General features: G+C 36.8%; 2 protein-coding genes across 2 annotated transcripts; both read right to left on the bottom strand.

Annotated features, from left to right (window-relative positions):
• Nucleotides 1-3247: 3247 nt before the first annotated feature.
• On the bottom strand, nucleotides 3248-6820 carry LOC105118960 (phosphomannomutase-like). The gene is made up of 12 exons (XM_011017021.1): nucleotides 6728-6820; nucleotides 6488-6576; nucleotides 6344-6388; nucleotides 6168-6234; nucleotides 6011-6087; nucleotides 5842-5877; nucleotides 5425-5480; nucleotides 5192-5291; nucleotides 4972-5067; nucleotides 4774-4863; nucleotides 3979-4030; nucleotides 3248-3521 (listed from the first exon to the last, which is right to left on the bottom strand). Exons 2-12 carry the CDS (start codon nucleotides 6554-6556, stop codon nucleotides 3469-3471), a joined length of 741 nt encoding a protein of 246 aa, XP_011015323.1. The 5' UTR covers nucleotides 6557-6576; nucleotides 6728-6820; the 3' UTR covers nucleotides 3248-3468.
• Nucleotides 6821-7889: 1069 nt separating this feature from the next.
• LOC105118961 (ABC transporter G family member 20-like) lies at nucleotides 7890-10509 on the bottom strand. Its single transcript, XM_011017022.1, has one exon. The coding sequence runs from the start codon at nucleotides 10422-10424 to the stop codon at nucleotides 8184-8186; it is 2241 nt and encodes a 746-aa protein (XP_011015324.1). The 5' UTR covers nucleotides 10425-10509; the 3' UTR covers nucleotides 7890-8183.
• Nucleotides 10510-12130: the final 1621 nt, after the last annotated feature.

A 12130-nucleotide genomic window follows, 5' to 3' on the forward strand; every position in this document is an offset into this window, starting at 1 on the left:
ATTCCTCAGTGCTAACAAGTCTGTTTTTATTTGAAAGGAAACTTCTTATCAACCAACCGTGTTCTTCTTGAAAGCTCCATTCATGTGGGCACGATTGGCAACATGTGGAACAGTAAATGCTTGAAGAATTATCACGGAGCTGGACGGCACAGAGACGCTTGACCACGAGCAGAACTGGATGCGTAAATTGATCATCAAATCCAACTAAGAATACATGGCTTTACAAATGGCAGGAGCTCCAGCCTTTCAGAGCTTTCAGCACTTTCTTCAATTCTTCAACGGATACCATGTCAGAATGGAAGTTGATGTCTGTTCCCAAAGCGGAGATTTGTGTATTTCTAGTCCAGTTGTTTGTTAACATTCTTACTGTGTATGCAGATGAATGAGCGGGAGATCTTTCTCAAGAACTGATGGACGAAGACCCACACCACAAACTATACGAGTATATGGATGAAGACGGCGTAGGATGGCCCAGCCTGTCACGCTGTAGTTGGGAGACTAAGCTCATTTGGACCCATTGTATTGTTATTTTATTTATTTAACCTAGTTGGGTCTGTTTATTGTTATCTTATTATTTATGTTAAACAGTTTGGGCCGAGCCCATTAGTGGAATGTTTTAGAATTTACTATTTATATGCTCTCTTGTCATTGTGAGAGTTAGTTTTGATAATTAATGAAAATTTACAGATTTTACATATCTCTAATTCTCTCTTTTTTTTTTTCTTTGCTTTCTCTTCTTAACTTCTCCTCTAAAAGCTTTTTTTTTTTCCGACTTTAATTCTTTTGGTTGTTGTTCGCATCAAGAACCCTCTTTAAAATCCTCTAGAGACTCGCTCTCATCACCCACTCTCCACTCGGCAAGGTTCTCAGGATCGTTCAGCTCTCCTTTGACCCATTCATTTGGAACTTTATTCTCTGGAACAAGATAATAAGCATGTTAAATAATTTCTGGGAACTTTATTCTCTTTGAGACCTGCTACATGAACCAAACTTGTGTGTGTTCAGGGGATTTTCAATTTCTGAGGTGAAATAAAGTGCCAATTAGGTATTCGTTTCTACTCAGTGCTCGCTACCTATTCTAGACCTTAAAATTTACTTTAAGCTAAATCAACCTGGTAATATTTCGAGTAAGATCTACTTTCGGCATACAGCAGACCATTTAACCAGCCAAACTAGCTACCAGTATCAAACTTGAACCAGTTCCTTTCTGAAATGTCAGCAATTAAACGGAGGTTTTACCATTAACTTTCCCTGAAGTGGAGGAAACATTGATAATTCATGGAGAATCACATAATCTGTGGGAGTGAACGAGGGCTTCCACCAATCCATTCTCTTGGCACCACACTAGTTTATTTCAGGCGTTCTTCAGATAACTCCTGTTATAGTCATTACTCCCCATAGTTGATTTGCACCGTAAGGCACCAACAGGAAGAAAGCTCCAAACCAGCGAAGAAGGAATGTTTTGAACTGAAATACCTTGCCAGTCTTAGCCCCCCTTGAGAAGTCTACGGGTATAACAAAACCAAAGCCATGGTTCCCAACTATCAAGGCCCCTCTGCTAATCTCTAGATGTGGGCACCAGTGAAATGCCATTAGAATCCAACAGCTTACATATAACAAATCCAATACCATTGTAGACTCCTGAAACAACCACAAGTTACAAATTCCTTGTTAATTTTGACTAATTTTATGCTATGTGATGCAATTCTTTATGGTTAGAGAAAATGGGACATTGAAGCTGAGTGGGAAGTCAATGTATTGATGACGAAGCTGTCTTACATGAGGTTAAAAAAGGTGAAGAAGATGACTAGAAGTTCTTAGCGAGGCGTCTTTCTTGAATATCAGAGTTTTTTTGCTAGACGTGCAAACTCAAATATGGTGGCTGCCTTCCTGTTGCCTTTTGCTCTGCAAGCCGACGGTTATTGGCCTCAGGGGATTACTATTTTGGCTGTTTGATATCGACCCAAGTAAATTCCTGACGAGCCTAAAATTCCTTGTCTCTTTCAGGAGCCTAGAATTCTGAGATGGAAGGCCTTTCCGAAGTTTCCAGGAGTTCTCCTGCAAGTGACTCGAGACTGCAGCAAAATTTCAGAGAAGGCCATGTTCTGGTTTTAAAGTCCTTTCTAATTTTGTCTTTCCTCGCTTTGTAGTTCTCGTGCAAGACCCTTCAGCAGCTTTAAATCTTAAGCCACGATATAGTTTCCTCAAAAATAATAATCTGATGTGTTATTTTTTATTCAGATTATTGAATTACATTTTTTTCATAGAAAGAACCGTAGTATTTATACGCACTGTAATGTTGCGTCATGAAAACAAGAATAAAGAACGGATCATAATTCTTAATAAAATAAATTATTGAGAAGTTTTATTAGCTATATAAACATGAACATTGTAGCTGACCATGTACGCCTGCTCTACTTATTATGATCTTGCAGAAGCCTCGACTTATTATGATCTTGCATAAGCCTGAAGCATTCATAGCTTGGAGGTTGCGGGCTTCATAAGATCCTTTCGGAGAATCTTGCAAGACGGCTTCTTGGGTATTGCAGCAATAAATGCAACTCTACGAATTCTTTTGCATGGAGCCACCTGGAAATAGCAGCTTCGTAATTTGAGAACAGAAGGAGCTGATTTGCACAAAATCATTTGATAAAAATAATCAGTTACAACCAATTGACCCCAAAATTAATATGTATTGTGATTAGAGCATATTACGAGTGATTATTTTCAGTTTTTTTTTTAAATTTTTATTTTAAAAAATAATCAAATTAAATTTTTTTTAAAATAAAATTAATTCAAACTGATCAATTTTAATTTAGTTTGATTCAATTATTTTACATCAAAAATCTAAACCCAACCGATTACCTTTTTTTTAAAGGTCAGTTTGATTTTTTTAAATATTTTAATTAATTTTCTCAGTTTATTAATTCTAAAAACTATTTTTATATGATTGGAAAAATCAACATTACGCACCATATACCACAGTGAAAAGCACACAGTTGATCATTGCAGCTACAGAAGATGGAAGAAAAAATAACCATAGTATTTCGGTTTAAGCTACAAAAAAATTTCAAATTTATTTACCTTCATCTCATAGAAAAATAAATGAAAAACATATATAATTTAGATAAGAAACTAATTTTTCCAGGCTTAAAAAATAAATCACGATTTCCATTATGATTGCATTAGGTTTGCTAAGGCAACAACACAAGAAGATAAACGAGGAAAAAGAGCATACACGAAGACATTTCAGTCTCCATGCTCACTGCTGGTAAAATTCCCAATCTCATAAAAGCATATAAATAGGAGTCGAGGTTAAACAATTACATGTGATAAATGGATATCTCTCCATTATGTCTTAATTGTTCATAAAATAATACATTCAATTGGGAATTTATATTTTGCGCTTCTTCTCATGGATAAAATACAAATGTGACACAGAGTTGAAACAAAATAATAGCCATGAGCTCAGGCTAAGAAGAGGGCTTTACACTGCTTTAATGTATCATCCGGGCTGGTAACTGCAGATAAAATAGCCATAAAATCGAAACTATTCAATACAGCTGCATTAACGTTTAAGCATACTTCAATAAAAATGGGAAATAAGACCATCCATTTAGATTAATTGCATCTGGAATGAGTTTTTTGCTTCACATGGCATTTGCATGTATCATAGTGACTTTGTATACGACAAAAAATGCAGCTAAATGTTATTGTTTGAATGCAGTAATGACAGCTGAAGCGTAAAGGTTTCCCCGGCCCCGGCCCCCCCAGACTTCACAATGTTACAGGTGAAGTCCAACTTTAGAGACCATTCTTTAATTCCCTACTCTCCCACGTGAATAAAAAAAACTATAACTCGTTTAGTTAACTACTATTTTAAGCTGTTTTGATTTTATTTATTCTGATGCTGCATCATATTGAAAATGAAACCTTGAGATGCCAGTAAATAGGTTGAAGATGAAATCTTTTTCTGACCTGTGTGACCCACAGTTCGTTCTGATTCATATATCTCATGATCGTTTCCCCCCTGCTCAAATAAAAAAATCCAATAAATCCAGGAATTCAATGATAAAGAATAATTATAGAATGCTACAATTAGAACCATCTCTCCAATTGCATATGGACATTAGAATGCCAGTGAAACAGTGAAAGCAACACAAGATATATGCAGGAGTGTGGACCAAGCCTGAATTTTCTGAGGTTAGTTTAAATTATAGAGAACAAGTATATTCTGTGGGAAATCACGAATATCTTCTGCTTTGAGGATATAACTAGATACAAAGAGTGAAAATCCATTTTTTTCCAAATCAATGCAACTCTTCCCGTACAATCCTCAGAAATTGTCATAATCAGTCCAGAATAACTCAAGACTAGCCCTTCAGCTTACAAATAGCAACAAGTCCAGACAGTTGCAACTCTAAACTATCAGACAATTATCCGTTAGATAATGAAACTCAGACTCTTTACACCAATTATTTGGTTATTCTTTGAGGTTGTCCTCTCAGTTGATGTTTCTCTTAACAAAATGACTAACATTAGCACCACAAATCCAATGAGCAATTCATAATTAGGGGGCCCTACAGTTGCAGGAATGATGCCCATCAACAAGTTATGTTTGAAACACAACATAATCTATAAAATATGATGTCCCAGCCAAAGGAAGGTTACTTTGAAGAAAACAAACACATTATTAGTGACTACAAATAATGTAAGTGTTGTTGATTTTCATTAATTAAAAACACAAAGCTAGAAATATGATAAGAGGATAACCTTGTACGTTTTGTCACCAAAGAAGTGAATTTCACTGAACTCGTCAAGGTATCTCAAACAGTATGTCTTGTCCCAGCCTTGAGGGAAAACCTGTAACAAGCATCTCGCACCAATAATGAATATGATGCCAATCTTCCAAACCCGCCTTCTGATTGTTGCATTCAAGAATCATCATAAGCTAGTTAACATAGCACTTACATCAAGGCTTATCTGACCTCCTATTGAGAATGTGAGGTTGAGGTGAGCGAACTTTTCACGCAGCACAGATACCATTTTCGAGCGAATGTTATGAACCTGAGGACTCAATTTGTTCAGTATTTCAACATTAACATCAACTATACAAAGAGTCCAGAATATGAACCCAATAGCTTCCAATAATATTTGTTTTGTTCAAATTCTAACCCAAGTCTTTTCTTACCTTGTCATACTTTTCAAATTCATCTCTTTCTTCTTGGCTGCAGTTCCGTCCAATTGGTGACACATTAAGCATCCCACTTCGTAATTCTATAAATGTTCCCCTTTAGAAATCATTGGAAAACTTGTATAAAAAAGAAGTCATTGGAAAACAGAAAGGTCTTATTGAGCATCTTTGCAATATTCAGCTGGATGAGCTTTTGAAAAAATTGGCTTTCAAGCTCTGAATTCACTCACCTTTTTATGGGGATATCCAAGTCAGCAATATAATGAAGTGTGAAGTTTATAAATTCCTGCAGATTCATTAAAAATCTATTAGAAAAAAAATCAATATAATTACTATGCCAAAACATCCCTTTTTTTAATTATCTCAATGGGATGCTAGTCTCCGTGCTGCAAGTCAGCATCCTCAGTGAAAAGACACTATTCCCTACACTATTCAATTTATCCTAGATGATCTTGTTCTTGTTGTAGTCTCAGACAAGTAATCTGCAAACATTAATGCTTTTACGAGTCACCTCTTTCAGAGCAAGCATTAATGCTTTTACGAGTCACCTCTTTCAGAACCCCACTTAAATGGATTCATCATTAAACAACACCATTTCTAGACAAGCAATCTTAGATTATTCTTGTATAATGAGCAAAAGATCTCACCTTGAGCTTCTCATCTCCGAGAAATGACTTCAAGCTCTGGAAAAGGAGAATTACACACAGTAATTTAAAAAAACAAGTTAACAAGTAACTGGCAGCTAGTATTTTAAGGAAAAAAGAAACAGATCTAATACTGAGCTCAAGTGTTTCAAATCTCCATCTCAAACTGTACCTGGGTGCCGATAAGCTTCCCATCTTTGTGAGCAACAAGCCCATTTTCAGAAAATACATAATCATAGTCGTTCATAACTGCAGAGACAAGAATACAACAATTACTGACTCCCCTTAAACTCCAGAAAAATAGCTTCAGAACCTTAGTAAGCTCAAACCTGTCTTTCCAAGCTGCCCTGATATCTTAGAGAGATCTGATCCACTCACCACTCCTATAGTAACAACCTGCATTTACCAATGCTCTTTAACTCTCCATCCCTGTACGAGGGCCAAAGACTCCATAAAAAAAAGAATAACCCGTTTTTTTAGTGCTAAAAATAAATATAATTAATACCTTTCGGAGTTCCTTGATGAACTCTAACATACTTGGGGTGGCTGCCTGGAATTTGAATGGAAGAAAAGTCAATTTCAATGGGTGAACTAATTTCATATTTATTCTTATTTTACGCTGACAATTTCTTTTTTAAGAAATTAATACCTTCCTTGGAGCAGTGAGAGTGTCATCAAGATCAAATAGAGCAATTAAACCAGGTTTTCTCACGGCCATTAAAGTCTCTGCAAATTATCCTGTCATCCAATTCACAAAGAGAAGAAAGTTCAAAACTTGAAAAATCAAATAAAAAGGTACGCTTGGAAGCATGTAATGCAAGCAGAGACTCGAATTAAAGAATGGAGGCTGCAACCAAACACAGAACGAGAGAGAGAGAGAGTAGAGTACCTTCAGCGAAACGAAGTAAAGACAGCGAGGAGTCAAAAGTGCGAGAGGTGGAATTTATGGCAGATGCATAGTGGTGCCAAAAATGAGTTTTGACTGATTTTAATTGCATGATGACAAAGGTTCTGAAAAATAGCTTTCATATAAGAAATAAATTTGATAAATTAAGAACCTTAATTAAATAATATTTTTATTTCTTCTTGACTTAAATTTAAAATTTGAATAATATATCAATTAATGAATAAATATAATTACTGATTTTCTAGACTTTATTGCTGAGCAACCCGTGATGTAAGCTTCTGTTTAATATTATAGTTTAGCAGTATTTTTTATTTTTTTATTTTTAAATTAATGTTTTTATATAATTTTAATATGTTATAAAAATAAATTCTTTCATGTTCAGTAAACCAGCCCGGTGATGGCCTGACGAATTAGGTGTATGGACTGTATGATGTTCTGTTCACAAAATAAAAATTTGACTTTTACTACTTATCTTACACAATTCCATGTTCATCCATGGTGAGAGAGGACTCCTCAGCTAAACAATCAGCCAGCAGCAGAAGAACATAAATTTAAAAAACAAACTTAGTCTCCATTGATATTTAAACTAACCTAAGAAAAAAACAACCTTAGTCTCCATTGATATTTAAACTAACCTAAGATTACTAACGTTAGGATAAAAAAGGAGTTGACATTAACAAGTGAACTTTTAAAATTACATGGCTATGAAATATGGCCAGACTCAGCTGCTTCCAAAACCCGAGTCACAAATCAAATAGATTAACTCGGTCACCTCCTAAATATTTGTTTTTAAAACCCAACTTAGGTCAAGATTATCGGGTTGACCTGTTGAGCTAACAGGGTTTAATAACTGTGCTCCGACCCCGTCCCCCTCCCCATCTGCAGACATTCTTGAAGCTTGCCAGAGCGCATTAGAGTGCAAATGCTTCTGATGATCTCTGCGTTGTTTACTTGCACAGATTTCCAGCAGACGTCATGCTTTTGACTTCTGCTATAGCTTTAGCAAATTATATCGATATGAACAAGAAAAACCATTAATTTCCTTCCAGTTTTTTGAAGAATCTTTGTCCTTTGACCTAGTAATTGTACGAAGTCATTATTAATGTTTCGGCAATCAGTGGTAGCATGATCTTTACAAAGTTTATTGAGTCTTCCATGGCCAGCCTTGTTCTATACTGATTGAATTACATCAAATTTGAACATGAAATTTAAGGAGGATACTTTTCTGAATGATAAAACAACAAATACAAAATAAACCTACTTAAGTATACAAGGGAAGAAAGAAAGAAAACTGTATGATTGCCTGAAGTTTTTTTTTTTGGGTGCAGAAGCCAAGAACCACCAATAAATTTACGGTAATCAATAACTAGAAGAATCCCTCACCATCTTGTTCTTTGGTAGCTCCCTTCTTGTTAAAGACCCATAAAATTTATCCTATTTACCTCCTCTTGTTCTTGCTGCCCAACAACAAAGCAAAATAAAAAAGAATCCTGAAGAAAAACCCCCAAGCAATAGTGACCCACAAGCAATTCCATTTGCTTATTTGTGTTATCCCTTGTTGCCTTAGAATATCTGTTCCTGTGACTACACAAGTGTTGCCTGTAATGTTCATGCCCAAAGTGTTGCTAATGCTCTTCAACATCTTCAATTTCAATGACAATGGCACCGCAGCAAGAGGTGTGGTATCAAACATTTGCACACCCCTAACAAAACACTTTGTTGGATCATGAAATTCATTTTGCAGAGCTGCCTCGTATGGATATTTCACCAGAGATATATAGTGAAACCATAACCAATACGATGGGACTCGGTCTCGAGAGATGAAGAATCCACTGAAGAGAAGAAAGTATGCCAAAATGGCAACCACAATGGTGAAACCCAGCATAACATGAGAGACAACACCTGAAAGGAAAGTAACAAACGAACTTCCAGCCCAAAATGCAGACAAGATTGCGAAGAAGTAGAAGCAGAACCCAGAAAACCCTCCGTCAAGTCCTACAGCCCAGAATGTCGTTGCAGCAAAGGCAATAGAAAGTATGATCAGAGAGGGAATTGAGATTAGAGAGTGAGCAAGAACGTATGAAGAGCGGCGATAAGCATTGTAGGCGGTTTCTCTCATGAAAATATAGCGTTCTTGGAGAAAGGCAGGGATAGATTCTGCACAGGTGTAGTAAGTAGTGGACATGGCGAAAGCAAAGAAGCCCAATCGCTCTTGCGCACCTCTGGGGGAGTTGTCAAGATGATAAAAAACGGTAGCCAAGATTATACCTGTAACAAGAACAGCACCAAGGCGAATTCCAAACAATTCAGGCATTCTTTTTGCATTGAGTAATGATCTTTTGCTTATAACCATCATTTCAGCCCAGAGTGGATTGGCAAAGGTTGGAACTGAGGATGTCAAGTTTGAATTATTTGGGGCACCGGAGACTAGTTTGCCTCTCGAAATGCTGGCACTTATTGCGTCCTTGAGTGAAAGCTTGGATCCGTTGCAGGTTCTGTTCGTGGGGTTTTTCTTGGTTTGCCATGACTTGTTGAATTCAACTAGGGTCTTGGTTCCATCAGGAGCTTCTTCAAGTTCACGAATCAAATCCAGCGCAAACTCAGTTCGGTTCTCGTTCTCAGGAATTGGATGTCCAAACTGACCAAAGAATTCTGGAAGACCTCCTGGGGAGCCACCATATACTGTCTGTCCATGTGAAAGAAAGATCAAGCTGTCGAGTACGGTCAAGATTCTGTAACTTGGTTGGTGCACGGACATGATCACAATGCTTCCGCTTCGCGCGATGCGCTGCAAAACCTTAACAACCATAAAAGCACTAGTTGAATCAAGCCCTGAAGTTGGCTCATCAAGAAACAAGAGAATCGGGTCATGAACAATGTCAGTTCCAATAGAAACTCTTCTTCTTTCACCTCCTGACACACCTCTATGTCCTTCATCTCCAATCACAGTATTGGCCGCATTACGCAAGCCTAACTGATCGATCAAGGCCTGAACTCTTGCTTTCTTTTTTGACCTGGAGAGGGAGCGGGGAAGCCTGAAATCGGCCGAGAACATCAGTGTCTCTTCCACAGTAAGCATAGGAAACAAAAGATCATCTTGCATCACATAAGCAGATATCACTTTCAATAGCCTTGACTCCAAGACCTCACCATTCAAAGTCACAGACCCTTTCAAGCTCTCCTTTGCAATTCGATCAGCAAGTGCATCAATCAATGTGGATTTTCCGGACCCGCTAGCCCCAAGAACAGCCATAATTTCCCCCTCTCTCGCTTCTCCTGATATATCATTCAACAAAACCTTCATGCTAGCTGTCTCTGAAGAAACATGTGGCAAGTCCTCCTTTCCACAGACTTGAAACGGCATATTTTGGCCAACTTTGACACTGTATGTTAAGTTGTTAAAAGAAAGAACAAAGGGGCTCGATGGTGGCATAGAGCTACAGGCATAGCCTAGCTCAAGGACTTGATGATGATGGACAGGAGTGCTGTCAATGGAGGTGTCGCTTTGCGCATCTTCTACACGCTTTAGGAGCTCACCAAGAGTAGGAGAAAGAGAAGGTTTGGATCTTCTAGGATATTGTTGGAGCTCCATTCGGTTGTTATGGTTAAAGAGTGGCAGGTTGTCACTGGGAAAAAAACCTTCTCCTTGTGACATGTTTGGAGGTCTTGAACCGGACATTTCTGAACGCTCGGTCTGTAGTTGCGCCACCCTTTTGCAGAAGATATATAGAGAGGGAGGGGTCAGGGGTTAGCATGTTTGGTGTATCAAGTGTCCAACCATGGTGTAGAGTATAAAGTAGGTGAGAAAAAAAAGTTGTATAGAGCAGCCAAAAGAAAAATAACTCAAGTGAATTGATTATACACACATGAGGCACCAAACCATACTATTTTATATCCTTATTAATTAATTATATATAATTTAATTAGCTGATCCAAGTAAATGTTTAAAGTCCAAAACCATATATAAAATCAATTGTTTTTGTTTTTATTAAACACCAAATCATGTCTTGTATTTTAATTTGAATAACTTAGATTTAATCTTACGACAAAACATAATAGAAAAGAACATAAAATACCTTAATCATCATTATCTACATATACTAAACTAGGATAATTTCTGTTTTCAATTTATATAAATGGAGAATCTCTAGTAAATAAATTCCTAAAAAAAAAAGATTTACTTCAACAACCAATTATTAATTTGATGGGAAGTCAAGATCAAGCAAAAACTCTCCTATCACGAATTGTTTCTTCTTGCTGCTAGCAATGTTCACTTTCTAGAAACTTTCGGGTTGGTTGCCAGCAAGATGATCCTAGTTTCAGAAGCAAATATATACATCAATTAAGACAAAAATGCTGCATCAACATCTTTTTGCCTATCTATGACAAGAAATCTCAATTTAATCAGTCGTATACAATTCATCATTTTGCATATTTGCTGACCTTTCTTTCTTTCTTTCTTCTCTCCGCTCCTCATTGCTTTAGACAATTTAGGCTCTTTGTGCAGCTGAGAGGTGAACCTACACTTCCTAATCCATTTTCTACACGTCTTCATTGCTTCACGAAACCCCCCCATCTATCGCAGTGATTCAACTTTTCTCACCACCTTACTCCAATCCCATGCATATTTTATATTACATCATTGGTCTTTCACGGGAGTGTTAGGTGAGGATGTTATATCTACTGTGAACTCCTCAAGTGCCGAAGAGATTGAAGAACTGTCTAAACATCGAGATGAAAGCGATGCATTCTTCGTCCCATGTATATATCTTTATTGTTTGTGGGCCTGATCCGAATGTTTAACGTATAGCTGTCAAGGCTGATTTTAGTCCCATCTCGACCACCTACACAAGTCACAGAGTCAATCTATGGATCATTTCATCTATCCATAAATTAGGTTTCCCCTCCTATTTTTTCACTATACATTAAAATATTTAAATAAAAGTCAAAGATTTTTAATTTCTTACATGTTAAGCTTCGATAGAATCAATCCATCAACTCAAATTTAATAAGTTGTAGATTTTTATAGGATCAACTCGTTGAACAACCGCGATGATGGTTTCGCATGAACAAGTGGGTTTTGCAAAACAAAATTCAAGAGTAAATAAATACTATGGATTGTCTGTTCCACATGCTACAGTAACCAATAAAATCAACCATCAAAATATCAATAGATACAAGAAAACTACGTCCACCATGTCAAATTATATAATGGATAATAATATCCTGATTGCGCTGAGAGCTATATCCAAACTCTGCATGCAAGAAAATCAACAAATCATTCATAGGTTCACCAAATTCATATCGGGCAATAGGCAAAGTGAACAATGGTTAAATTAAGTACCAAAAACAGCAATTATTCATCAGACACATCTTGAATTTTAT

The sequence above is a fragment of the Populus euphratica genome, unplaced genomic scaffold (assembly GCF_000495115.2).
Source record: "Populus euphratica unplaced genomic scaffold, PopEup_1.0 scaffold2369.1, whole genome shotgun sequence".
Lineage (NCBI taxonomy): Eukaryota > Viridiplantae > Streptophyta > Magnoliopsida > Malpighiales > Salicaceae > Populus > Populus euphratica.